A 25,918-nucleotide genomic window follows, 5' to 3' on the forward strand; every position below is an offset into this window, starting at 1 on the left:
GCAGAGCGCATGATGGTGCTCATGCAAAAGGCAAGAACTCCCGATGCGCTACCTGTCTATAATCCCTTGACCTGCATTGCAGTATCTCGACCACAGCAACCCCACAGATACGTTGCGAAACCAGGCCTTCAAGACACTAAGCCGCCTGTGCAAGATTGCACAGAGATTCGTGGCCATTTCTGTGTTGACCTTACAGGGCGACAGCCTCGTCGTCACAGCCGGAGGGTTTGGTTCCATTTCCAAAGGACGTCTGTTCGATGGGCAGATGGTCGCAATCAAGACGCCTCTGAGGCAATGTACCGCAGGATACAATGATACTTTACAAAAGGTTGGCTCTATCTATGTGGCAACATGGGGCTGGGCTTACGGTCGCCACAGATTCTGCGGACGGAAGTCTTGATTTGGCGCCAATTACGCCACGAGAATATACTTCCTTTACTTGGCATAACGCACACCCGGATTGCCGACATCAGGCTGGTGACGCCTTGGCAATCGAAGGGCAACTTGTCCCAGTTCATGAAGCAGCCGGAGGCGGAATCGGTCAACCGGTTGGATATGGTAACTTTCGCAAAATCGCGTTGCCCAGGCATTCCATGATTCTGACTCTTGCTCGTAGTTGTTGAAGATAGGACGGGCTGTCGATTATCTCCACAATCACCAGCCAAACGTCATACACGGGGACTTGAAATGTGTGAGTCACTTACGTCTTGATCAATCTGAGACTGATTGGAAGTAGGTTAATGTCCTGGTCGGATCTGATAACAACCCTCTCATTTGCGACTTCGGACTGTCAGCTGCTCGCTATGCCAACTCTTCAAGTACTTCATCGCCAGACGGAGGATCGTTCCGCTGGATGGCGGTCGAACTACTCGCAAATGAGCAGGACATCAAGCCCTCTACTCAGTCCGACGTGTGAGCTCCATGGCTTGCTGTTTATGCTCTTTAGTCACGCTAGTTGTATGTAGATGGTCGTTTGCATCGCTTGCATGGGAGCTTCTCACCGGAAAACTACCCTTTGCCGACAAGTTGACAAACAATGCAGTCAGGGCCGCAGTCATCTCTGGCGAGCGACCGCCTCAAGGAGATTTCCACGCCGTTCGTCGTGGTCTATCGCATAAGCTCTATCGTCAGCTGCGAGCATCGTGGTCGGTCGACCCGGATAAGCGACCAACGATTGGTGCGCTTCTTCCAGTGATATCCAATTTATCCTCGGAATGGGAGCAGTTCTTCTCCATCTCCACACAACCTCGCAGAAGAACGGTGAGTGTTGATGTTCATCTTCCATAACAGTGACGAGTTCATACCAACCCATCTGTAGACGGTAAGGATGAATAGTGTTGTGCTAAGGCTCTAAATAATCATCCGCTCTCAACCTAGGGTAGTATAGTTCTTGATGGCGAACTTCAGGGACGTCTGATCGGCATGGACGGTGATAGCGTTCGTCAATGCGAGCAGGATCTCAATGTTCGGATCAGCGTCGTCGAGCGCGAGCTCATCATCGAAGGTCTTCCCGACAACGTCGAAGAGGCTAGGGCGCGCATGCGAGAACTCGCTGATGGAGAGGTGAGTCTAGAACCTGTCTTTGGGCTGATGATATACTCAGTGAGGACCTTTCAGAGCGACATCGAACGAAGGGTCATTATACCACAGCATTTGCGCAACAAGTGGATCGGTCTTCAGAGCGCAGTCATCAAGCAGAGTCTGCAGGCAAAACATGACGTTGTCGTGACTTTCCCAACTCCCGGGGAGTATGCGGTTGTTCGTGGAGCGATAAAACATGTGTTGGCGGCGGAGAACGAGCTTCGGGACGTACGTCCTTCTTCAATTTGCTCAATGTGACCGATGTGGTAACTGAAGTTTGGACCAGGTTATCGATCCGCAAATGGAGAAAAAGACCATGAAAGTTCCACGAAGAATGGTCGCAAGACTCCAGGTCTGTTTGGAGGAACTCAGGAAGGAATCCGGCGCTGCAATCACTTTGACACATCCGCGGAAGGAAGGGGATCCTACCCTCGTTGTCATCAGTGGGCGCAGAGCTGCCGTCCGCGATGCGAGCAAAATCCTCAGAGTGTGGAGCGCTCAGCTACGTCCCCAAGAGAAGGTGATCCATGTAAGTCGCACATAATACATACATTGGTCACGCCTGACGAGATCGTGGCAGATATGCCATCGAACTGCTTGCCGTCTACGACTTCCTGACCAACTGCGCGCAATAACGACGGCGTCTGGCGCGTTCGAGATCGTGGTTGGTGCATATGATCAGCGCCGAACTGGTGTCGAATGTCCCATCTTGCTCTCCGCCAATGATCGAGAAGCATTGGAGGAGTGCGAAAAGCTTGTTCGCCAGATACAATCCGACATCTCCGAAGAACATGTAAGGTGGATCGCACTTCCGGAGAGCAAGCAGGAACAGGTGCTTGGCCATGAACTACAGCAATGGGCAGAGGTCGTCACAGCCTGCGGAGGCCCCATGGATCCGTCCGTACAACGGGAAATGCTACTCGACACGTACGTGCAGCGATGATGATATACCGACCTCGTTTGATAATTGAGCCGAGCAGAACTCCTCACGCGATTCACGTTCGAGCCAAAGTCAAGCTATTGGATGCCATCGAAGCGCATATAAAGACACTCATAAGCAGCCACACAGTCTGCGTATACGGCACGTCGATAGCAACGCACCTTCACGCTACGCTGCAGGCCCACCTGCGAGACCGCCCAGAGAGAACGGAGGCGATAGTATTATTCCCCGATGATGACACGTACTCTTCGATTGGGAAACCCATCAACTATTCGGGGAAGGGACCGGAGACGATCGTGAAGATCGTAGGAACGCCGTCGGACTATCAGAAGACGAGAAAATACCTCCACGTATGTACTCTTCCAGCTTAGATCATAACAACAGCAACACTGATGAACATGCAGTTGCTAGTTACTGAGTTCGAAACCAAGGAACGTTCAGTGCAGGTACCCCTCAAGTATAAAGTCGCTATATATGAACTTGCCGAAGAGCAATTGTCTCGCCTTGGCGTCAGTGTCGTCGGTCAGCCTGAATCTATTGCGGAAAGATCGACCCAGTCGGGTCCAACCCCCATCCTCCATCGAGCCGACGAGAACGCCACCATCTGGGAGCTCAAGAGCAGATACGATCCTTTGGAAAGCGGTAACGTCTCTTGGATCATCCACGGCGAGTCTTCGGAAGCATTGGACGAAGCCGAACGTTTGATCCGCGATGCATGCGCTAGAGCGCGAGAGGCCAGAAAGGTCGGGTTCCTCACATTGACGCGAGGCGCCGACATCGGAGACGAGGATTTGGCGAGGATAGCCAAGCGCTTCAAGATAAAAATATGGCGACTTCCCGAGAGCGAGGCCGTAGTCCCGGGACGTTTAACGATCACCTTCATCGGTGAGGAGCGAATAAATCATCGCTCGAGGTTCTTCACTCACAGGTTCATCTCAGGATCGTCGAAGGAGATAATGGATGCCAAAGCGACTGTAGAAGCCATTGCCGGAATCTAGGTTCCCTCTACCTCGGCAAAGAGCAGGCCCTGCCAGCGGAAGGGATGTCGAATTGCTCATACCAACATCATGGATAGACCTGTCACCACGAATGCGAACATGATAGCTACCAAAGATTGGCGATTCTCCCTTGGGGCGCCACTATCTGTACCCTGTCCCGCTGCCAGTTTGGTCACGACATCCCGGCAAAGCGTCGAATTCATAGCGCTTAGGACCGACGCTGGCATCAAAACCTGCAAGCCATGGTCGATTAGATTCCTACCTATCACCATCTGCATCGCATCGAGCAAGACATACCTGAGGCATGCCATGCTCCCTCTTCACATGAATCTCGCCCGTTTCACCGGTGCGCCACTGGGCACAATTCAAGATGTCGATAACAGCGGTGTTGTTGCCCAATCCCGCGTCCGGCAGACCATAAACTACGGTGGACTGGTTGCCGAGGTTGGTGAGGAGAGCGAGCAGGGGTGGCTTGGAGATGGCGATGGTGGGCGCTTCCCCAGGAGGACTAACGAACTTCATCTGTGGGGACGGTTAATCGCGAATTGTTACATATAGAAAGGGCGGGATATTACCGGAGATTCTAGGAAGGAGTATCCCGGGGCGGAGATGGCGGCCTTGCGGGCTGCATTGAGGCGCCCAAGCTGATCCAGAAGAGGTCGCTGCGCTGGATCATCTACGTAGTCCGACAACCAAAGGCTAGATAGGGGGCGGGCGTGAGCGTACGCTTGTGGATAAATATGTGGATCGCATACGCTTCACGGTTATCAGGATCTGAAGCGCCTTGGAAGCCTTGCTCCTGGCCTATTCTCGTATGTCACGAAGGCCTCTGGTGATAGTGTGCGTACACGTACCATAATAGACAATTGGAATGCCGTCATGGATATAGGGCAAGACCATGGCGTTCCGAACCAGCTATATAGGTGTTGGAAGTTATCGGAGGCTAATCACAACGCACGAGACTCACCGATTGATCTGAAGTGGTCGACGCGAATCTGGGTTGGTCATGGTTGTCGAGGAAGGCCCCTGTGCTAAATGCGCCGCCTTTGTAGCTCTTCTGGGCTTGGGTGATGATGTTGGCTATATTTGAGAGGTTTCCGCTCGCGGATTTGAAGCCGTCCGTAAGGGCAAAATAGGTCGGATAGTCAAGGATGCTGTCGAGGACCTCTGCGCGAAATCAAGAATCAGATGCACATTCGCGTCCAGCTCAGAGAGGCTCACGGGTATAAGGTGCTGTATAATCTGTGCTGCCCTCGAGAATCTGTATCAACTTGTCAGACATACAAAGGTCACATGGATTACAATCCCAGACTTTACCTCTGCTATGGTGAACACTCCTGCGGCTGACGCAAATCCGGGCCAAAAGTCCTTCCTGATGTGTTTGGCTGTATCGATCCTGAGGCCGTCGATGTCGTATGTCTTGACTAGATCGCCGATCCATTGATACATGATGTCGACCGTCGTCTGATTTTCGGTGTTGAGGTCAGCGAGCGGAAGGTTGACGTCGCCTAGCCAGCACTGCTCCACGTCTGTCTGGTTATTGTAATCTTGTATGAAACACGGCGCATGATAATCCGTTGAGGTGCCAAAAGGTGTGATGGTGCTATAATCGAGGGCTGGTACTCCCGCCGTGGAAGCGCTGGTATTATCTGGGAGGGCGACCATATGATTGACTACGACGTCAACCATGAGATACATCCCACGTCCATGGAGAGCGGTCACGAGGTTTTTGAGGTCGTCGGGGGTACCGAAATGCGGGTTGAGGTTGTTGATGTCGCTCGGCCAGTATCTGCGAAGGCCCGATCAGAGAATCGTTGCAGCGTGGGTCAAAACAGCGTACCCATGATATGCTTCCCCGTACGATGTGTTCCCGGCCACGTTGGCAACGATTGGGGATATCCATACCGCGTCAAAACCCATGTTTTCGATGTAGTCCAGTTTGTTAATCAGTCCATCCCAGGTGCCCCCGCAGTACCGACGGTCACCAGTGAAACACGGAGGACTTGAGCCGTCACTGGTAGCAAAGCGATCTACGACGACCTGGGGAGGCATGGTTTAGTAAAGGGTATATGGCACAGCCGGGCACGACACACCTGGTATATAGAGCGTTTTTGCCAGTCAGCGGCCGATGCGGCGAACGCGCCTGCAGTGAGGGCCGAGAGGACCAGAGAGAGATGAGGCGCTTTCATAGTGACCTTTGTCTAGATATGTGAACGCGTAGAAGATGCGATTAGTGTGCTTGAGGGTCGTCGAGGGTTAGATGGATCGTATAGTCTGTCCCGGTGTCTGAACGGGAGCGTGAACCGCGTAAAGCGACGCGAGGGAGGTGAAGAGGACTTGACCGGCGGTCGAAATGTTGCCACTGCCAGCGCTGGGTGCAACCTGCACCTGCGACCTGTCAATTCGATCTGTCAGGGTGAAACCGGTGTCATGCTCACCTCGAGCGAACCATGTCCCAATGGCATTGACAAGTATATTCATGACAAAGGACGTCCATACTACAATACCCAGTGCCGCAAGGCATGTAACTTTTAAGTGCTGAGCGCTGAGCGCTGATCTTGCGATGCTCAACGTTCTCCCTGGCTCAGCGCTCAGCCTACAGGCATCACCAGAAAGCCGAGTCTTCGCAGTTTCATGCGTCTCGATCATATCTTCGTTGGGGACAAGATTGAGACAGAAAGTTTCAAATCGTCGAGAGTAGGTCCACCGCATTAAGTATTGATAAACATCTGAACAGACAGGATCAGAGACGAACGTCAAGCAAGAATCGCTTGCCGGCGCGGAGGCGTATTACCACATGCGTGGCGGTGCCCCAGTAGGCATTGGCCCCTATTCTGGACGGCAAGCAATACTTACCAGCCAAGTGGAGATACTTACACAGATTATATACTCGACGTGATATGCGGTGTGCGCCCCATACGAATTATCATGCCATTGAAGTCATCGTATACATCCCGGGTGGTGCTTAATCGTAGCTAGCAAAAGGCTGATCCACGTATCCTACCGGGCTCATGACAGCGTAGAATGTCGATCGATCGTACTTGTTCAACGGAATATTCCTCGTAAACCTTTCCACGAGATCCGGCTATGTGGTATCTGTGAGCACGGTGAAGTTGTTCAGTATAAGGCTACGCCAACTCACATTCGCGATGAAATGTCTTCCGAACGCAACGAGTTCTCCAGTCTTTTCACTGTGCTCCAGAGCGCTTTCCCTTGTGTATCCACCGGCACTGATAATTGGCTTTCCTTTCCATATTTTCCTCAAGAAATCGTTCGACTCCTCCGTAGGGTCGTATGTCGAAGGGTCTTTATCGTTCGAGCCGGAGATCCTTGGCTCGACCACATGCAGATACGCGAGGTTGGGATGGGCTGAGCGTAGAGCGGAGACGAGATGGCTGAACTGCGGGATCGGATCCGGCATGCGCATATCTTTTCGGGACGACGCGTCAGAGACTGTTATGGCCTGGTATACAGAGAGACTGAACCTTGGAATGGGCTCCACGGACTGACCCTGAATCCGACCTTCTCTGCACCTATGGCCTTCGACACACCGTCTACGATCTCGAGAGCAAACCGTGACCGATTCTCAATAGAACCGCCGTATACGTCCGTACGTTGATTGGAGTTCGACTGAGTAAATTGATCAATGAGGTATCCGTTCGCTCCTGCACGGCATACGAGTTAAGTTCCACGGTATTCTTTGACTAAGTACTAGAACATGGCGCACCGTGAATCTCGACACCATCAAAACCCGCTTCGATAGCATTCTTCGCAGCCTGTACAAATAGGTGCACATATTCCTCGACTTCAGCCAAGGTCAACTCCCGAGGCGTCCTTTCGCATTCGGTGAGCTTGATAGCGGACGGCGCAACATAGTCGAACGGTCCCTCGGCATCAACAACGGACGGGTCGCCTCCACGTCCATGCGCAAACAATTGACAGAATATGAATGAACCGTTCTTGTGCACAGCGGACGTTACCTAACAAGTGAGACAAGATCGTGGTTTAGGGGCAATATTCAGCACGTTGTCACCGAACGCGTACTTTCTTCCACCCAGAGATCTGCTCAGCGCTCCACACGCCCGGGGTATGCGGAAATCCTACTGCCTGAGCAGCAACCACGGTTCCTTCGGAAATAAGCAGTGTACCTGGAGAACAACACCATCAGCATGATCCATCCGCGTTTCCCGTTGGCAACGGCAGGGCTTACTGACCAGCTGTACGCGAACGCTGCTCATACATCTCGGCGACGATGTCCAGCGGAACGCGCTCTGACGTACTCCGGCATCTGGTCAATGGCGCCAAGACAATGCGATGTCTAAGCGTAAGAGCACCGACGCTGACTGGCTGAAAGAGTTTAGGTGTTTCTTTCGCGTCTACTGGCATGGTCCTTCTCTTCTTTCTCAAGGAAAGGGTTTGTCAAGCCAGAGGGACAGCGGAGAGGTATGATCCCTCCTGCATATCGTCGAGATTTATGAGCACTTGCGATCAAGGCCGGGATGGCAGGCCCATCGTTACTAAGGTCTCAGTCATCCACGGAGGCCTGCGAGGTCGGATCTTAGAGATGGCATCACTCCCGCGAGAGAGACACAATGGTGCGGAAGGATTGTTGCGACAAGGCCGAAGGATGCGATGCGTAAGCACGCCTGAATTCCGTAATCATACTTGTACGCGTAAACATACGCGCCCCGGGCAGATCGGAATGTCAGCCACGCACCCACTGAAGCCACGAAGTCTTGAGCGACGTGTGCGGTTCCTGTTGAGGGACCTACGCTCATATTCCACCACCAGAACGAGGAAAGTTCGTGAATTCCCAAGACCGCACAGTGGCGAAGACCCCGCGCCTTAACCGAGCCTGATCCAGCAACGCAGTACGTGTGACTCGATCTGTTTGACGTTCATACAAGCGCGTTATACAAGTATCATCGCATTATACAAGGAGGCAAGGAGGGGTCTGTAGGGATAGCTGGCCATGGGGTCACCGTGACGTGAGCGTGACGTGAGCGTGACGTGAGCGTGACGTGGGGCATTTTTCCTCGTTGTTGCTTGCATCTGGACGTCAAACCCTGGTGTTTACATCTCGTCTATCGAAATTTGAACTTGTAATTGGAATGTGAGATGGCTCTGAACCCCAGGAAGGCCGTACGTTGATGTGCGTGGGATCACCATTGCTGCCTAGTGCGTTTCGAGTCGTTCGCAATCATCTGACTTTGCCTTGGGCGAGAGTCCATGTGCTTATGCTAAAGATATTAGGTTTCGAGAACCCGATATACAGCGGAGAACGCTGCATGATGGTTTCACGGGAGGATGCCCCCGCTGCTGAACTGAGATACTTCTTCATGGAAGTGCTTCTTACATCCCGCTCGAGGTATAAGTAGACGGTCCCAATCTTGGAGAGGCTCTGTTTACATGTTCTCGGGACAGATTTGGTTCAAATCCATCATGCATGGTTGAGAAGCGAAAGCGTAGTCAGTTCTCGTCATCCGCGCCCATTCATGGTATAGGTGCTCATGCTAAAACAGATCCTCTGGGCTGCTTCAGACCCGCGCCGGTAGTCACCGCCCTGCGCATCTTGACTAGTCGACTACGTGCCGGGCGCAAAGAAGGCTATCTTCCTGTGGCTCAGTGGATCTCAATTCACCTTCGTAATCTATTGCCGCTGTCTTGGCTGTTCCATCTTGTTCCATGCGCACAGAAGCAGCGTTCATCGGTTGTGCCATGTGATCTTTCCTTCACTGCGCGTAGTACTTATGGCTTTCGTACCGATTGCTGCTTGCAGCTCGTTCAGACGACTTTCGAACCCCCCATAGATCTCCGTGACATTCCCAACATCGTGCGCCATTCACCTTCCACGGATATGATGTTCCGCACTCCCGTCATAAAGTGTGTCACACTGCATAGGTCTTCCGTCTTATTTTTAAATTACCTCCCCCAGTGATACAGAGCTTGACACGAAAATTCTACAATGGGACCTATATTTGAGGTGGACGCCCTATGACAATCCGGACTTCCATGTTTTGAGGAAGGCCGCACAATTGACGTTTACCAGATACCTGAAGCATGGGTCTTTTCACGATCTACAGGACAGCATAGTTCTTCAGGAACGCGTGTTGGACCACCCGTCAGTTCAAAATGCGCACTCTTATGGATCCCTGGGCGCACTAGCCATCGCTTTGGCAGAGCGCTGGTACCAGATCTCGCAGGTGGAAGATATCCAGAGAGCCATATCTCTTCACGAGGAAGCTTTGGACTTGCACGTCACACCAGACGAGGATAGGGCGTTGCTGTTAGGAAATCTTGCCTTGACGCTCATATATCAGGATTTGTCCGATGCTCAACCGCTCCGCATTCGCCGAACGATCTTCTTACTCCGAGAAGCCTTGGCCATCTCTCCCATTTGCAATGACACGGCAGCGATTCTCAACGCCAGGCTCGGCCGTGCTCTTGAACGGTTCTACTCATGCTCAGAGGGACAGATGAGCGATCTGGATGAGGCGATCTCGGTCTGTAGGAAGGCAGTTGACCTTCTTCCCGCAGGCCATGTCGATCGGCCTGAGGCCCTGATGTCTCTTTCGAATGCTATCGGCCGGAAGGATGCCAAAAGCCGGGGCCCAGGCGCGGAAGAGTGCCGTTTCTTGTACCGTCTAACTCTCGACGAGATGTCTCCCACCCACCCGCGTCGCGTATCATGCCTCTCATCCCTAGCGTATCTGCTGTGCATAGCATACGACACCAAGAGGGGGAGTAGAGCCGACCTTGATGAAGGCCTTCAAATGTGTCACGAAGCTATGGCCTTGCTCGATCCCGCGCACCTGATATATCCGGCCGTCGTCGGCCGGCTCGGTGTGGCATTGTCATGCCGTTTCTCATATTTCCCGCAAAATCGAGAGGACCTGGACTACAGCATCCTGTTGCATGAGAAAGCGATGCATGCAGATCCCCTCTCAAGCGCATCGCGGTATATCCATGTGCACAATCTCGCACATGCACTTGAAATACGCTATAACAAGTTCAAAGATGTAGCCGATCTGCAGCGAGCAATCGAGCTGGGTCGAGAAGCGCTCGAACTTTGCCCACCTGGCCATCCCGACCATCATTACAGCGCTGGGGTCTTATCTCTACGCCTCATACTTCATCCATCTGTCTCAATTTCAGCGATTGACGAGATGGTGGACCTCTTCGCTGCGATCTTGCGAGACGAGTTCGAGCCCACGCGTACAGGCAGATCTACTCCACTCAATACCACCGCTCGCCTCTTTCATGCTCGATTTCTACGTTCTGGAGAGCCCAGTGACTGGAGTCGGTGTATGGAACTCTTTGAGGCTGCGACAGCAGATCCGTACTCCGACTACGTGGAACGATTCGAGGCAGCAAAGGAATGGATCACCGTAACACAGTCCTCGAACTCGACGGAAGCCACAATGAAGGCGTATCAGATGGCCGTTGACATATCGCCTCATCGCATTTACCCTGCGCTGGACCTTTCGTCACAACTGGACAATCTCAAGCGCGAGTTCGCGTCCGTCTCGTGCGATGCAGCTGGGTGCGCGCTGGCATTAGCAGATACTCTCCGAGCAGCAACCATGCTCGAACAGGGCCGAGCTACATTCTGGTCGCAACGGCTCCAGCTTCGATCATCGTTCAAAGGTCTGCCCCAGGAGCTCGCTGACCGGCTTTTTGAATCCTCCAGGAAGATGGAGGAGTATACCGATTTGAAGCGATCCCCCAGTGCATCCGGAGAGCAAAAGCTGCTTCAGCAGCGAGCGCAACACGAATCCTTTCAGCAGCTAGTCAGAGAAGTCCGCACCTATCCAGGTTATCACGAGTTCCTGCAACCACCTGGGAACGACTCGCTCGTCAAAGCTGCGGAGAAAGGGTCCTTGGTCATGTTGCTTTCCAGCCGACACTATGGTTCCTTTGCGATAATTATCCGGCACCATTCCTCTGTTGCGGAGCACATACCCTTCCCTTCCCTTGATTTTGATGACTTAACAAAGATGGCGGGGTCATTCCAACACAGTGTACGGCGAGTCCGTGAGGAATGGCGCAGTGAAGCACGAGAGGGACACTTCCGCTTGAAGCTTGACAAACGCAGATTGGTTCCTGAAGAGGAACCAGACATTATGACACGCCTGTGGACGACGGTTGCTGAGCCTATCATACGCCGCCTTGGATTGAAGGTAAGCAGCGTCTTCACGAACTTCATGTAATGCTATCATGCTGAAATACGCATATTTTCTGTAGAAATGTCCCTCGTACGATACTCGGCCACGAATATGGTGGTGTTGCGCTGGGCCCTTCGCATCACTCCCCATCCACGCCGCGGGAAGGGCAGGCGTTAACGCAGAATACCTCTCAGACTACGTTCTTTCCTCCTACGTCCCTACAATCGGTTGTCTCACCCAGGCAAGGAGTTATGCGCACTCCATGCCATTGGAGGTGAAGAAGGTTCTAATCGTTGCAGAGCCGGAAGTCGAGGGTCAGGTTCCTCTCCCAAATGCTATCGCCGAGCGCCAGATAATTTACAATAAGCTTCGGGAGAAAGGCGTGCCCTTGTCATCACAGCCAAAGCCTCTCGCGAGGCAGCGTTTGACGGATATCCTGCGAGACATGGAAGATGCGTCCATCGTGCATCTCGCGTGCCATGGACGTCAGGATCCCGACGAGCCGTTATCGAGCGGGTTCGTGCTACGGGATGGTCGGTTAACCATATCCGATGTGATTCGACTCAAACTCCACAACACCCACTTCGCGTTCCTCGCTGCCTGCGAGAGCGCTTCCGGGGATCGCGAGCAGCCCGATGAAGCGATACACCTAGGTGCAGCCATGCTGTTCATGGGCGTAAAGAGCGTAGTAGGAACATTATGGCGAGCATCTGCTCTTCAGTCATCACGAGCGAAGCTGATGGCTTTGCAGGTCGATGGATGATCAGGATGGCCCTATAGTTGCTGACGAAATTTATAGTGAGCTGTTCAGGAGCTACCCTTCTCTCGATTTCGATCGAATTCCCTATGCCCTCGATGCCGCCACAAGGAAGTTGAGGAATGAAGGTGTTCCCTTTAGTCGGTGGGCAACGTACGTGCACATGGGTATATAAAGAACAACAGGTGCAGCGCGTGCAATGTCACGTAATGGTCTGATCGAATCATAATTGCCCATGGTGCTGTCACTGAGGCTCTGAACAGTGATATCGCCTTCGAAATCGGATACTATTTGCCAATGCCTATACTTCTATGTATTTCTCAACGCTCATCTCTATGTAGTACCCCAACGAACGCTCAATCGTAGCTAGCAAATGGTTGATCCACGTACCCTACCGGGCTCATAACAGTAAAGAACCCCGATCGATCATATTTATTGAGGGGTATGTTTCTTCGTAATCTTTCCACGAGGCCGGGCTGAGATGTGCCGTCAGAGCGACAGTTTTACGAAGCAACCCATTTATAATAGTAGACTCACATTGGCGATGAAGTGTCTGCCAAACGCGATCAGCTCTCCCGACTGTTCACTGCGCTCGATCGCGCTTTCTCTCGTATATCCACCGGCGCTGATGAAAGGAAGACCATCCCATATCTCTCTCAAGAAATCGTTGGACTCGACTTGATTGCTATCCGGCGCAGGAGCTGTGTCTTCCGAGCCTGTAATACGCGGCTCGACGACGTGCAAGTACGCGAGGTTGGGATGGGCTGCGCGGAGTGCGGAGACAAGATGGCTGAACTGCGGGATAGGATCCGGCATACGCATATCTATCCCGTGCATCAGCAATCACCAACGCGCTTGCATATAGGGAGCACCTACCCTGAAACGGACTCCACGGACTAACCCGGTACCCGACTTTCTCCGCGCCGATTGCTCGCGCTACCGCGTCGACAACCTCGAGTGCGAACCGAGACCGATTCTCAATGGAACCTCCGTAAGCATCCGTGCGTTGGTTGGCATTCGTTTGAGTGAACTGATCGATAAGATACCCATTCGCTCCTTGGAGACGCGTGAGTTAGCCTATTGTTGACGGCGTGAATCACATAATCGAACCATGAATTTCAACGCCATCGAACCCAGCAGCGATGGAATTCTTTGCAGCCTGCGCAAAGAGTTCCACATACTGTTTGATCTCGGGCAAGGTCAGCTCTCTAGGCGTCCGCTCGTAGCCGGAAAGCTTGATGGGAGATGGTCCAACGTAGTCGAATGGTCCCTCCGCTTCCACAACCGCAGGATCGCCCCCGCGACCGTGCGCAAAAAGCTGGCAAAATATAAAGGAGCCGTTCTTATGGACGGCACTGGTAACCTATTGTAGAACATTTGAGATTCGGTGAGACACCGCGTGTTTGTGAAGAATCTCACCTTCTTCCATTGCACAATCTGGGCGTCGTTCCATATACCGGGCGAGTGAGAATATCCGACAGCCTGAGGGGCGACGACAGTCGCTTCAGATATGAGCAATGTACCTGGTGATTTATGTACGAGGTTAGTTTGATAGTAAGGGGATTGGGTGATATAGCGGACTGACCGGGTGAGCGTGAACGTTGTTCGTACATATCCGCGGAGATGTCCATTAGCAAGCGCTCCGGCCCGGGAGTGCTCCGAAATCTCGTCAACGGGGCCAAGACGATGCGATGCTGAAGCGCAAGGGAACCAACGTTGACCGGTTGGAAGAGCCGAGGTGTTTGCATGGCCGCAGAAATTTATGCTAAGGAGGTGAAGTGATACACCATCGTGGCGCAGCGGAACACTCCTTCTTGTATGCCGTCGACAGGTATTAGCAAGCACTATCGGAAGCTCATCCTTACCAAGACGAGGTGGATCGGGTACGATTCAATCGATACTTAGTAACACCATTGCCTCGCTTCCTGCCTCTTGAACCAGCAAGTTGTTGTTGGTACATAAATCTGGCCGGAAACTTCGCGGGTTCGTAACAGACGCCGACTATTCCAGCCCGCGCCGCACGCCGAACCAACCGCGAACAATGGGATGATGACGTATATAAGAGCACCAACAATCACCAAGCAGAGAGGCGGTAGATACTTCAGTATAACGTATGTCGATGCATTGGATTTAAGGAGGCGCGGTTGGAATCAATGACAAGAGGAGCGCTCGCGCCGTTGCAACTTCGGGTCCATGCCGGGACTGTCAATGTTCACGTGACGGGAGCCAGAACTTCCGCCGGCGACCCCTTCGTGTCGGCGTTCACTCACTCAGTATCGTGTTCGGTGGTCCAGGTCATAAGCTTTCGCTTTCGCGAGACGATAACCCGAAGGAGAATGAGGCCTACTTTGGCTGTTCTATCCGGCCGGTCCGCCTGGAAAGGTATGTATCTCATTCGGATGCTCGTTCTACACGCTCATGCGTAGGCTCGGACCTTTACTACAGGACCGTACTTCGTCGCCTTCCCGAATCTGCGCGAGGCACTCGAGAACGGCACAACCATTAAGACGCAAGCCAGGTCGTGTACCATTCTGCCGAATTTCGTTGGGTCCGTATATGCATCCTGCCACCATGTTCCTGCTGTATCATGGGGCGCATGGAACATCTCGTACTGACCGCGACACGTTACAGAATCCGATTTCAGGTCCACAATGGCAAACAGTATCTGCCGGTGACGGTTACGCAGGACATGGTCGGGCACAAGCTAGGCGAGTTTGCGCATACAAAGAAGAAGTTCTCGTACAAGTAAGTCCCGCTGGCTATTTCATACGTTTGCGACCGTGCGGTCGCGTACATTATGCAGCATATTTTTACCAGTCATATCACTCCACCAATTTCACGCTGTACTCATGCTGATTCGCTTTTTCTTCAGGCAAACGAGGAACAAGTAGAGATCCTTTGTTCCCTTCGGATTCGCATCCGGGATGCGGGGGTGACCTAGTGATCCCTACGACTGGCAGGCCTCCACACGACCAACAGCTCGCCGCAGCGCGACGCGAGTGGTGGAAGCAACGTAGAGACCGGAGAGAAGGCATGTGCATTGATCGGGTCTGCCAACGTCCTCTTCCGCATCGAATACAATGTTCATGGGTAAATCCGTGTAATCATACGCAAGACGACGCATATACGCGCAGATGCGCCACATATCAATCTCTGGCCTGCGATCGTGGGCATTGAGATGCTGCTCACTGCTTCTTACTGCCTACCTCCGCCTCGGGTCATTGGCTAACGATGGCCGGCGCTCTCGGCAGTTTCTTGCAGCCAGGTAGGCTATGCTTATTGTCCCCACCATGTCACTCGCTCACTCAGCTCAGCTATAGGAGACAAGGCACGGTATTCCGTCCGTTCCGTGCCTGTGTGAGCGTCGAGAGCGTCCGTCGTCTTCTTCCGAATCTCATTTCAGTTGAGAGATTCGAAATGCGCCCTATTATCCCCGGGCTTCGACGCACCGGAGGAGCGCTGAGATTAACCTCCTTGCTTTACTCCTTCTGATCGGGGATGTGAGTGCCAGCAGCTGAGATCGTGGATCATAAGGCGTTGCCGTGGCAATCAGGCGGGGGTGATGCGCAGTGGCCAACGCGGGATCCAAATGATCTGAGCATCGCCTCGCAGGTGCAGTTGCAAGCACCGCTGTGGCCTTGTAATCTCTCCTTGTCTCTCTCGTCCTCGACGCTGGCGCCATCGCCGAGCACATCGTCCGGCTTCATCAGACGTTCTCAGTCAGCAACCCGCCGCCTCTGTCTCACCTCCTCCGGCCCTCGGTGCCCCCGCGTTTGTTACATAGGTTGATTCCAGGATTGCGTTGGCGGTGCCCCCTCCGTCGTGCTTAGCTACATAGTATATTTTACGTCGTCTAGATCATGGCGTACAGCCAAGCCCTCACCCCGTCTCGGCCCGCGCCGCCCGCACCCCAAAGACGAGCCACCGAGCAGTCGACGCTCAACTCTGCCGGCTACAACCTCAACCTCGCGCCCGCGTCGCCGTACGCGAACTCGCCCAGCAACTACCTCTCCTCCTCGTCGCCGTACGCGGCCAACTACTCGGGCATCGGCGGATCGCCCAATCGCATCAGCTTAGCGCAGCAACAGCAGCAGGGCAACCACGGCGGCGACAGCATGAACGGGTTCGAGGTCCGGAGCGGGACCGTCAGCGTCAAGGAGGAAGGCGGCCTCGCGAGCTTGTTGGGGTGGAGACCGAAGTGGTTGGTCCTCACGGAGCAGCAGCTGGAGATCTGCAAGAATCAAGTACGTCCTCTCTGCTCGTCGACGACGGAACAACCCCCCTTAATAAGCGTCGCAGAACGCAGGCACGCAGTCCGCGATCCGCCTGCACGACATTTCCAACGTCGAGCGCACCGACCTCAAGCCGTACTGCCTCCTCATCGAGGCGAAAGACAAGCGCATCTGGCTCGCCCTCAAGTCCGACGACGAACTTTATGGCTGGCAAGACGACATCTACTCCCGCTCGCCCCTCATGGGCGTGTCCAACCCGACCAACTTCATGCACAAGGTCCACGTCGGCTTCGACCCCGTCTCGGGCGCGTTCACCGGCATGCCCGAGCAGTGGTCCAAGCTCCTCACCAAGTCGGCGATCACCCGCGAAGACTACGCCAAGGACCCCCAAGCCGTCCTCGACGTGCTCGAGTTCTACACCGACCACCAGAAGCGCGAGATGGAGGAGATGGTCGGCATCCCCCAATCGTCCATACCCCTCCGCGCGGGCTCCTCGGCCTCGTCCACTCTCGCCCCCGGCTCCGCTTACTCATCGTCCACCAGTACCCTCAGTCCCGACCCGCCCGCGCGCTTCAATGCCGGCACCGGGCTCGGCGGCATCTCCAAGGACGGCCGGCCGTCCATCTCGCGCCAGGACAGCGCCCCGCCCTCCGTCGGCACCCCGCTCTCCTCCGCCGCCCGCGCCGCGGCCGAGCAGGTCAACGGCACGTACGCTGGCACGATCTCCGCCGCGAACGGACAGATTCGGCCTCTCGGTGCCGGTGTGGGTGCGCTCCAGCCGTCGCGCCCCGCACCGCCGCGCCCGCTGCTCACAGGGACGCGACCGGCCCCGTCTCCTGGACAGAAGCCGCCCGTGCCGGACCACACCCCCAGCTCCGCGGATCTCCGCGCACGGGCACGGGCGCAAGGCCCACCCGCGGCCGAGGGCGCGCAGCTCCCGGCGCGCAAGGACTCGCTCGCAGAGGAGCAGCGGCAACGCCAACGGGACGTCGACCGGATAAGGGAACGCGAACGGGAGCGTGAACGCGAGAGGGAGAGGGAGAGGGAACGCGAGCGCAACTACGACGAGGAGGAGTACATCCAACGTCCGCCGATCGTCCCGTCCAAGTCGGCTCCGGCCAACGACACCCCCGCGAATGCACCGGCGCACGGTCCTGCGGGAGCCACTGCGGGCCCGCCGCCTGTGAAGCCGCTGCAGCCGAAGAAGGCGCCGGCGGTGACGGTGACGCCGAGCCAGGACGACGAGGGCAAGTCCGGCGTGGCCGCTGCCGCTGCGGCGTTGGAGAAGCCGAAGGAGAAGGAGAAGCGGATCAGTACGATGTCGGAGGCGCAGATTATGGATAAGCTACGGAGCGTCGTAAGCGCTGACGACCCGAAGACGCTATACTCGAAGATCAAGAAGGTCGGGCAGGGGTGAGTTTAGCTTTCCTTGTTGAGTTGGGGCCATTGAATGCTGAGATGTGACGAAAGTGCATCTGGGCATGTGTACGTCGCGAAGACGCTCGCAACCGGAAAGAAGGTCGCGATCAAGGAGATGGACTTGTCGCATCAGCCGCGGAAGGAACTTATCGTCAACGAGATCTTGGTCATGAAGGAATCACAGCACCCGAACATTGTCAACTTCTTGGAGTCGTACCTTGTCAAGCAGGACTTGTGGGTAGTGATGGAGTACATGGAGGGCGGCGCTTTGACGGACATCATCGAGAACAACACGTTGGAGGAGGACCAGATTTCGTGCATCTGCTTGGAGGTACGCTGTATCTCTGTTGATAACTGATCATCTACTGAAGTGTTGATCATGCGCAGACGTGCAAGGGTCTTGGACACTTACATAGCCAACACATCATTCATCGTGATATTAAGTCGGACAACGTTCTCCTCGATGCGCATGGACGAGTGAAAATCAGTACGTTTGTCGTGCTTCCGTAAAAACCCTGAAAAACTCACCACTCATACAGCTGACTTCGGGTTCTGTGCCAAGCTTACGGATCAAAAGTCCAAGCGTGCGACGATGGTTGGCACTCCGTACTGGATGGCGCCCGAGGTTGTCAAGCAGAAGGAATACGGCGCTAAGGTCGATATCTGGTCGCTGGGCATCATGGCTATCGAGATGATCGAGAACGAGCCGCCGTATCTGGACGAGGAGCCGCTGAAGGCGCTTTACCTCATCGCGACCAACGGAACGCCCACGCTCAAGAAGCCTGAAGACCTGAGCAGGGAGCTGAAGAGCTTCCTAAGCGTCTGTTTGTGCGTCGACGTGAAAAGCCGAGCGACGGCGGCGGAGCTGCTGGACGTGAGTGCAATCGCTGATATGCCCGAAACCGTATGACTGAATGATGCGTTTTCCAGCACGAGTTCTTGAAGAAGGCGTGCGCGCTGTCGGGCCTCGCGCCGCTACTCCGTGCGAAGCAAAAGCAAGGGCAATGAGTGCACCACATTGATAGCACCACCTGTTCGTCTGAACCGCGTGTATCCCGTGGGTGCAATACGTCCTGTTCTGGTGTTTCAGGTCGATCTTGGGACCCTGTCATCTCAGGGTTATCTCCTCCTCGCGCTTTATGCCGTATACGAATTTCCGTTACTGACTCATGCCTGCATGCCTCGACGCGACTGCTTTGCGTCTATGAACTGTCGCGGCTTTGGCCTGTGTTCCTTCCTTCTCTCCTCTTTACTCGTTGTCCTTTTATTTTTTTTCCGGCTTATGTCAAATGGAATTGTAGGAATTGTACGGTTTTTGGCGAAATGCTAGATACACTATTACGGACGCAGCGAAGGTGGAGGCGAAAGGTGCTTTCGCAAATCTTGTTCGATAAGTATTAACACAAGGTGATAGAAGGTCGAAGTGAGCGAGTCGTAGAGCATCGTGCTGCTGTAGCGGTCAGCTGAGTGGCTAGGCAGGTGCTGCCCATGTCGGGTCGACTTACGCGGCCGATGATTAGCACCAGAAGGCGACGTTGCCGCCGCTAGAGGCACTGAAGTCCCAGTCGGGAGGGCCGTCGTCTCGAGGTGGCTCGCTGGGGGCGTCCCGTTGCGGTTGCGGGAAGTATATGGAGGCCGACGGAGACGACGAGAGGGACATGTACACGGAGGAGGATATATTTTCCTCGCTAGTCGGGATCATCGTTATTGTCTGAGAGACAACAAGGCGAACTGGCGTGTGGACGAAGCAATGGCGGGCTATTTGAAGGGTGATGACAATAGAAAGACCAAAGCGGCGAGACCGGCGGAATGCGACGAATCCCACGCCTGGACACAAAAACAGGTACGGTCCCGAAAATGCATGATGAGATCAGCGCCATTCAATGGAGGCCTGGGGGCGAGAGTCACGGTGCAAGACGGAGGGACACGAAACTCGAGCCGCTGCATCATGGAAAGTCAGATGGAACGACAGCCCTTCTAGCTGGGACGAGATGGACCGAATAGACGTGATGGGAGGCAGCATTGTGCACGAGGCAAGGTAGCCCAGATATATGTTCTCCGGACGACAATTGGGAGACAGGATCGGCTGGTACGCTTATTGTTGCGGACCGAACTCGGCGGTAAAGCCGACCAGATGCATGGGCATGCCGCAACGGGTGGAATGGATGCTATCGGAAAGCGACCGCGCCTGCTAGAAGATATTTCATGAATGCGGTCCAGATATTCGTGCCCGCCTAGCTTGCGAAGGACTAGAATGCAAGTTCTGGTTTGGTAGTTCAAGACGGTCATCGTATGCATAGTCATTGATAGCGCGACCACTGCACAGATGCCTTGACGAATCCCTGCGTATCCCTTGAGCTTTGCAGTCAATCCATGTTATCAAGAGCGCGTTTTCGTCCCGAACGGAGTCAGCAAGTTGCTAAATGCTGCCGGAGGATGCCCACGCGATGGTGGTCAAAGACAAAAGACGCATCCCCGCACGTGGATGCGCGCGCCTTACTTACCTTCATCCATCGTGCCTCCGTACTCACCTCTATTCTCTACGTGCGCTCGCCGTTCCTGACCCAGGTCGTATCTATGGATACGGACAATTAGGCGCGCAACAGGTAGCGGCAGCGCCCTCGCACGACCGCCCTCACGCCCTCATTGTCTGGCCCGGACATGCCGGACGCATGGACTACGGCAGCGGACGCTGCATTGCCCGATACAATAGCACGACAAGGCGCAAAGACATAAAAGCTAGAGGTGGGACCCACACCGTTCAGAGCAATCGTACCTTGCCACTCCCCGAGCAGTCACCCCGCCGCTCAAGCAACCGCACGCCAATTCAGCGACTTTGCTTGACATACTGCGCAATGGACTCGTTTGCCTCCCTCGAGATGATCCCCGTCGCATCCGCGACCGAAACCTCCTGCTCTGAATATGAGCCTCAGGACCAACTACCCATCGACTACGACTCGAAGGGCTCGTCCGGCTCCTGCGTGATCGCCTGAATGGTATGTATTCTATTTCCTGTGACGAACCATCGCCTTATTGAGGATGTTCCTGGCATGCAGGCGCTCGCCGACTTCTGAACCATATGCATTTCCCTTGCTCGTGCTGAGCCATACTTCAGCTATTTGTACGCACCCCCTCTAGTCTCTCCCCGCTTAATGCCGCTGACATCGATCCTCCGCAGATCTGTATTCGTTATCGACGGACGCCCGCAACAGAGCGCAACACACTCATTGTTTACACCACCTGATTTATCAAGAACATTGTATTCTTTGGCCGACATCACACCGACATTGTATTTTCCCAGGAGGGTAGCATAGAAAGCTCACATAAACCCCGGTCTACACCTTAGGCGACACACCTCTTCTTCGTACACCTACCTTCGATCCGCCTCTAATCGGATATTTGTACACACAATACACCTTATTTTTCGTTTTTACTATGTTCGGATGAACCGATGCGCTTGTCAAAGTTGGGTGATCATCCACACTAGCTAACAAGACCCAATTGCGACTCTACCATGGCCGAAATGTCACTCTCAGTATCCGAATCCAGCCGCAGCGTTGGCAAAGATTCGATATAGCGAGTTCGCCTCCTCAAACCGTGAGTTGCTGAGCGCGAAATGCGCCATCTCGGCTGTCTCGATATCCGATGTGGGGTCGACGATCCCAAGTTTGATCAGCGAATGGTAGAACCTGCACAGCTGCGCGTGTTCCAGTTAGCCCACACGTTTCGCATATGAAAAACAGACGTTCGCACGTTTCTGACGCCTACAGCGAAGCGGTCGTCGCTAATCATACCCTCCTGCTCTTCCCTCTGAGCGCGCTCGAGCCATTCGATCGCTTCGTGGATGAACTGGCCCAGCACTTCGGCGCGGATGAGGTCCGCAACCGTGGTCTTTGCGCCGCTTGTCCCAGAGCCGGTCTGAACTGAGATGGGGGAGGTGTCCTGGAGTAACCGCCCGAGAAGGTCGTAGGTGGGGAGCGAAGGGGGTAGCAAGGAGAGCGTGGCGAGGTAGGGCGCCGGATCGGACGAGGAAGTCAAGAGAGCGACGAAGAGAGGGTGAGCAAGCGCAGCGTTGTGAGAGACAAATGAGGGTATGTCGATCAGCGCTGCTGACAGTGGCAAGCTTGGGATGAGAGGGAGAACGAGCTGAGATACAAGCCTAGTCAACGATAGCTTATTTAATCGCGTATTGCTACTCACCCTTTGCTCGGAGAGGGTCAGCACTCGAGTAGCACCGGACTGGAGCAAGCTCAGGGCGCGAACGGCATCCATACCCAAACCTGGACTGGCTTGATTTTCTTGGTGTAATCGAGACGCTCCCGATTGCCCGATATTAGGCAAAGTAGGATGACCTTCTCGTAGTTCCTCGGCAACGCCGTGATGAGCCAGCATTCTCGGGGAATATGAACCAAGCTAAGATACGTGGTCAGATTGAATGCAGCAAGAGCAGCCTGGACGTACTCACATAGTTTCCTTCCCCTTGCAAGACCTTTGAGAGAACCCAGATGACCCGCTCGTTCACATCCTCGTTAACCGAATTACGCTCCTTCTCGAGGGTCTCCTCCAGCGTGCTCTTGAACGGGTTGAGTTCGAGCGGGTACGCCGCGTAGAGCGCGTAAAGCACGTATGCGACCAAGACGCGTTCCTCGGCCGTCTAGCTTGGATCTCAACTGACGATCTCAGGCTGAATGCAACGGGTATTGGGATGCACCTTTGACCGGTCACTTAGAGCGGGGAGCAGGACATCAAGTGAGATCTGAAAACGTGCCATTTCCGGGACCAGCGCCATGAATGTCTGTGCGGCGGTGGAGCAGGGCGAGCTCGACGCAGTGGCCAGAAGAGTCCTGACGGAGGATTTCATGGCTTCTAGAGACGCCCTAGCATCAGAGATCGTGGTCCTGTCGGTACTGTATACTGTCTGCATAGCGATGTCGTTGCACGGAGTCAGGATGGTTTTTGGATGAAAACGACAGGATCGGGGCGCAAGCACTGAATAGTCACGCCTACGGCGACTCGGCATGGTGCAAGTTGATCTTGAACTTTCAAGCTAATCTACCGTTTCTGCACTCCCTAGTCGTCGACCGCCATGCGAGGATGGACGAGTGAGGTTTCATAGTCTTTGCTCAGACCGATATCAACTATCCACAAGCTGGACTGGTGGCTGAAATGCATCATGCTGGAAAAGCCCTAGAAGGATGGCGATGGCTTCTATTTGACCGCGTTGCGTGCAATGTCTTTTGTCTTATGGAAACCTCTCCCATTGCTCCGCTCTTCTATGACTGCGCCTTGGATGGTATCAATACGACAACGCCGGAACGACCGCGCCCGGACGATGCCACTTTCGTATCCGTTCATCTCACCGCGTCGCTGATCCTCTCATGCTACTCGGAACTGGCTCGCTCATCCGTGTGGGCCTCAGACAATCCGTCTATGACGACCATGGCTTCCTCCACTCAATCTTTTTGTCTTTCCGTACCGCTGATTAAAGCCATGATCGGTCTGCCAAGCTATGTCGGCAACGTCCGGTCTGCTGATGGTCTGCGCACTATCCATGGTAGCGACTTCTGAGACACCAACAGGCTTTCGTCGAGCAAATGTGTTGTGCTGCGCTCTGCCGTCGGTGGAGTGCGTAGAAGAATATGGCATGAATCCCCGGGTTTACTCATATTCGCAATGCACCAGGGCTTGGCCGCATGCTTGACCGGTCACACAGATCTAGCTTCGCGAATCGCGAAGTCTAAGTCAACTTTAATGGACGATGATTCCATTACGCCTCCACAAAACAATAGAAACCATCGGCGGACCCTTTGGCTCCGGGGCCGTCCCTTATTGTCTTGACCGCTCCCCCAAAAATTCATGTGCGATTTTCAAGGCTTTGCCTATGGTGGCCCTCCGCCTACAGTAAGGTATAAATATGCGCGCATCCGTGCTATTAGCGCTCAGCGGACCCATCAGCTATCCTCAGCGCCATCTCGTTCATACATCACCGCTAACAATGGACTCCTTCACCACCATCACCTCCTACTTCACGAGCGGATCCTCCAAGGAGTCCAACCAGGACGCTCCCATCAACTATGATTCGGGCGGCAGCTCGGGCTCGTGCATCGTCGCCTGAAGGTCCACGCCAATGGTAATTGCAATCCCACTGCTACATACATGGCCATGCTCTAACTCGCTTCGATAGACGTCTGTGTCGCCTACGGGCTCGAGCGCCGACTTTGCTCGCCTCAGACGGCATCCCCATCGACGCATCACCATCTTCGCCTTCACACCACACCCAGTTTGGCGGCCCTCCCGTCGCGCTGTTCATCTCAGCGTCCACATTGTATCCATTAGACCGGACTATTTCGTTCCCGTTCGCCCGCATCATCGCACTTGTATACTTATGCATTCCATTATCCCCGCCGAATTATATAGAGCTCCGTAGGAGACCGTTCGAATGCGATGTAAAACTTAGTGTACTGTAGTTTTTCGACCGTAAGTTCGGCCAGACCCCCTGGGGACAGGGGACACCCTCCAAGTTCGGACTCGTGGGAAGTTCGCGAAGTGATCCTCGGTCAGTTTAAATACTCACACGGTCAGACCATGATTCTCCCACGGTCAGTAATTGGGCGAAAAAACCGGAAGGGGACAAGGGACAAATGGGCGAATAGGTTTGGTTCGCAGGTAGGTGGAGACAGGGGACGAACTAATGGTCGAGAAACTACAGTACTATGCAGAATTACTACCGCCAGACACTGGCAATTCATTCCGTCAGCCAGCGCAACATTCCTGGTCAGTTGTTTGATAGATGAGGTGGAATCTTTGATGACCGATCCGGATCTCCTGGCGATATTCCGAAAACGTGGACGGCAGCGGATAGACGGAAACAATTAGACGCGGCCGTGTAGGTGCGACCCGGCGCGCAAAGCACTCGCGAAGCATCTCCCAAGATGCGCACACGTGACTCCTCCTTATTGTCATTTGGCTTTGCCTCCCTTTGCTCCAACGACTGATTCACAATAAGGAGGACCGCAAAGAGCAAGAACATCAGCAAAAGCTGCGGACATGAGCCCGAAGAACTTGCTCTGCGCCGTCTTTGCTCAGAACCATGTGAATCGGCCCGTAAGACTCAACCCGGCGGGTACACCGGTGTGCTAGACAATTGGGGCCCTCGGCCACGACGGATGCTAGACAAAAAGCTGGGCGCAACATATTCGGCGCGGATGTGCTGTCCGTAATATACTCAACGTCCTCTGTGTGCTCACGGTCACCGAAGAGGCACTGGGCGCGTTGCCGATATAGACCTGCAAGGCACCCCGGTCCCCGAGCGCTCTATTGTCCTCGCGGATGCAAAGACAGCATCTGTTAACGTCAAGGCTATAAGTAAGGGACGCACACGTTACTCGAGACTCATCGGTCTTTCGAATCATCTCGAGCTACCGACCCAGAGGCAGACGCACCAGCCAACCCATTACTGCTGTGCTACCAATGGACGCCTTCACCTCCTTCACCTCGCTCCTCCCCAACTCCGCCGACTCGTCTTCGAACGGCCCTCAGATCCCAGCCGAGGAGGACCGGAACACCAGTGTACAGAGCTACTGCGTGATCGCCTGATGACAGGTACATATTTTTCGTGCTCAGTGCGCCTTGCTCGAACGCTCACAACCTGTTCTGCAGATCACACTGCCTGTCAGGCAGCTGGCACGAGTCGCGACAACACTTATGCATCGAGCCGTTGCAATCAGCGATGCGCATGCGTGCAGCCAACACCTTCGATTTCTCCGCATCAACACTTTCGCATTAACCAACTGTTGTACACTACCAACATATCTTATCACTCAGTT

At 54.2% G+C, this 25,918-nt stretch overlaps 8 protein-coding genes across 8 annotated transcripts; 4 read left to right on the forward strand and 4 right to left on the reverse strand.

Moving 5' to 3' along the window:
* Positions 1 to 351: 351 nt before the first annotated feature.
* Positions 352 to 1,287, forward strand: PUNSTDRAFT_77929 (kinase-like protein; the record flags this gene model as incomplete). Its single annotated transcript, XM_007389174.1, has 4 exons — positions 352 to 558; positions 617 to 691; positions 737 to 912; positions 966 to 1,287. 4 exons carry the CDS (start codon positions 352 to 354, stop codon positions 1,285 to 1,287), a joined length of 780 nt encoding a protein of 259 aa, XP_007389236.1.
* Positions 1,288 to 3,575: 2,288 nt separating this feature from the next.
* Positions 3,576 to 5,708, reverse strand: PUNSTDRAFT_77976 (alpha-amylase; the record flags this gene model as incomplete). The annotated part of the gene is made up of 10 exons (XM_007389175.1): positions 3,576 to 3,752; positions 3,817 to 4,041; positions 4,095 to 4,218; positions 4,275 to 4,323; positions 4,374 to 4,434; positions 4,487 to 4,686; positions 4,741 to 4,780; positions 4,837 to 5,308; positions 5,360 to 5,559; positions 5,613 to 5,708. 10 exons carry the CDS (start codon positions 5,706 to 5,708, stop codon positions 3,576 to 3,578), a joined length of 1,644 nt encoding a protein of 547 aa, XP_007389237.1.
* Positions 5,709 to 6,424: 716 nt separating this feature from the next.
* On the reverse strand, positions 6,425 to 7,948 carry PUNSTDRAFT_93947 (FMN-linked oxidoreductase). Its single transcript, XM_007389176.1, has 6 exons — positions 7,734 to 7,948; positions 7,564 to 7,667; positions 7,247 to 7,499; positions 7,005 to 7,184; positions 6,662 to 6,948; positions 6,425 to 6,604 (listed from the first exon to the last, which is right to left on the reverse strand). Exons 1-6 carry the CDS (start codon positions 7,903 to 7,905, stop codon positions 6,485 to 6,487), a joined length of 1,116 nt encoding a protein of 371 aa, XP_007389238.1. The 5' UTR covers positions 7,906 to 7,948; the 3' UTR covers positions 6,425 to 6,484.
* A 1,431-nt stretch (positions 7,949 to 9,379) lies between these two features.
* On the forward strand, positions 9,380 to 12,447 carry PUNSTDRAFT_139463 (uncharacterized protein; the record flags this gene model as incomplete). The annotated part of the gene is made up of 3 exons (XM_007389177.1): positions 9,380 to 9,402; positions 9,455 to 11,699; positions 11,764 to 12,447. The coding sequence occupies 3 exons, from the start codon at positions 9,380 to 9,382 to the stop codon at positions 12,445 to 12,447; spliced, it is 2,952 nt and encodes a 983-aa protein (XP_007389239.1).
* Positions 12,448 to 12,797: 350 nt separating this feature from the next.
* PUNSTDRAFT_139464 (FMN-linked oxidoreductase) lies at positions 12,798 to 14,189 on the reverse strand (the record flags this gene model as incomplete). The annotated part of the gene is made up of 6 exons (XM_007389178.1): positions 12,798 to 12,917; positions 12,979 to 13,265; positions 13,318 to 13,497; positions 13,552 to 13,804; positions 13,861 to 13,964; positions 14,027 to 14,189. The coding sequence occupies 6 exons, from the start codon at positions 14,187 to 14,189 to the stop codon at positions 12,798 to 12,800; spliced, it is 1,107 nt and encodes a 368-aa protein (XP_007389240.1).
* A 529-nt stretch (positions 14,190 to 14,718) lies between these two features.
* PUNSTDRAFT_123260 (mitochondrial 30S ribosomal protein S19) lies at positions 14,719 to 15,582 on the forward strand. The gene is made up of 4 exons (XM_007389179.1): positions 14,719 to 14,823; positions 14,887 to 14,989; positions 15,073 to 15,186; positions 15,314 to 15,582. The coding sequence occupies exons 1-4, from the start codon at positions 14,778 to 14,780 to the stop codon at positions 15,330 to 15,332; spliced, it is 282 nt and encodes a 93-aa protein (XP_007389241.1). The 5' UTR covers positions 14,719 to 14,777; the 3' UTR covers positions 15,333 to 15,582.
* Positions 15,583 to 16,119: 537 nt separating this feature from the next.
* PUNSTDRAFT_109351 (Pkinase-domain-containing protein) lies at positions 16,120 to 19,429 on the forward strand. Its single transcript, XM_007389180.1, has 6 exons — positions 16,120 to 16,685; positions 16,741 to 18,086; positions 18,144 to 18,423; positions 18,480 to 18,579; positions 18,632 to 18,966; positions 19,023 to 19,429. Exons 1-6 carry the CDS (start codon positions 16,302 to 16,304, stop codon positions 19,098 to 19,100), a joined length of 2,523 nt encoding a protein of 840 aa, XP_007389242.1. The 5' UTR covers positions 16,120 to 16,301; the 3' UTR covers positions 19,101 to 19,429.
* Positions 19,430 to 21,624: 2,195 nt separating this feature from the next.
* PUNSTDRAFT_147016 (uncharacterized protein) lies at positions 21,625 to 23,006 on the reverse strand (the record flags this gene model as incomplete). The annotated part of the gene is made up of 5 exons (XM_007389181.1): positions 22,804 to 23,006; positions 22,558 to 22,746; positions 22,293 to 22,505; positions 21,846 to 22,238; positions 21,625 to 21,789 (listed from the first exon to the last, which is right to left on the reverse strand). The coding sequence occupies exons 1-5, from the start codon at positions 22,951 to 22,953 to the stop codon at positions 21,625 to 21,627; spliced, it is 1,110 nt and encodes a 369-aa protein (XP_007389243.1). The 5' UTR covers positions 22,954 to 23,006.
* Between the last annotated feature and the right edge of the window lie 2,912 nt (positions 23,007 to 25,918).

This window comes from Punctularia strigosozonata, assembly GCF_000264995.1.
Source record: "Punctularia strigosozonata HHB-11173 SS5 unplaced genomic scaffold PUNSTscaffold_24, whole genome shotgun sequence".
In the NCBI taxonomy this organism is placed as follows: domain Eukaryota; kingdom Fungi; phylum Basidiomycota; class Agaricomycetes; order Corticiales; family Punctulariaceae; genus Punctularia; species Punctularia strigosozonata.

What these genes read in the sequence shown, in the direction of transcription:
- PUNSTDRAFT_109351 (XM_007389180.1), top strand. Translation starts at nt 16,302, where the DNA reads ATGGCGTACAGCCAAGCCCTCACCCCGTCTCGGCCCGCGCCGCCCGCA. An exon ending in GCATGGACGAGTGAAAATCA is followed by an intron (nt 18,580 to 18,631) that starts GTACGTTTGTCG and finishes CCACTCATACAG; the next exon opens with CTGACTTCGGGTTCTGTGCC. An exon ending in CGGCGGCGGAGCTGCTGGAC is followed by an intron (nt 18,967 to 19,022) that starts GTGAGTGCAATC and finishes TGCGTTTTCCAG; the next exon opens with CACGAGTTCTTGAAGAAGGC.
- PUNSTDRAFT_123260 (XM_007389179.1), top strand. Translation starts at nt 14,778, where the DNA reads ATGAGGCCTACTTTGGCTGTTCTATCCGGCCGGTCCGCCTGGAAAG. An exon ending in CGGCCGGTCCGCCTGGAAAG is followed by an intron (nt 14,824 to 14,886) that starts GTATGTATCTCA and finishes CCTTTACTACAG; the next exon opens with GACCGTACTTCGTCGCCTTC. An exon ending in ATTCTGCCGAATTTCGTTGG is followed by an intron (nt 14,990 to 15,072) that starts GTCCGTATATGC and finishes GACACGTTACAG; the next exon opens with AATCCGATTTCAGGTCCACA.
- PUNSTDRAFT_93947 (XM_007389176.1), bottom strand. Translation starts at nt 7,905, where the DNA reads ATGCCAGTAGACGCGAAAGAAACACCTAAACTCTTTCAGCCAGTCAGC. An exon ending in GCAGCGTTCGCGTACAGCTG is followed by an intron (nt 7,668 to 7,733) that starts GTCAGTAAGCCC and finishes GTTGTTCTCCAG; the next exon opens with GTACACTGCTTATTTCCGAA. An exon ending in AGATCTCTGGGTGGAAGAAA is followed by an intron (nt 7,500 to 7,563) that starts GTACGCGTTCGG and finishes CTCACTTGTTAG; the next exon opens with GTAACGTCCGCTGTGCACAA.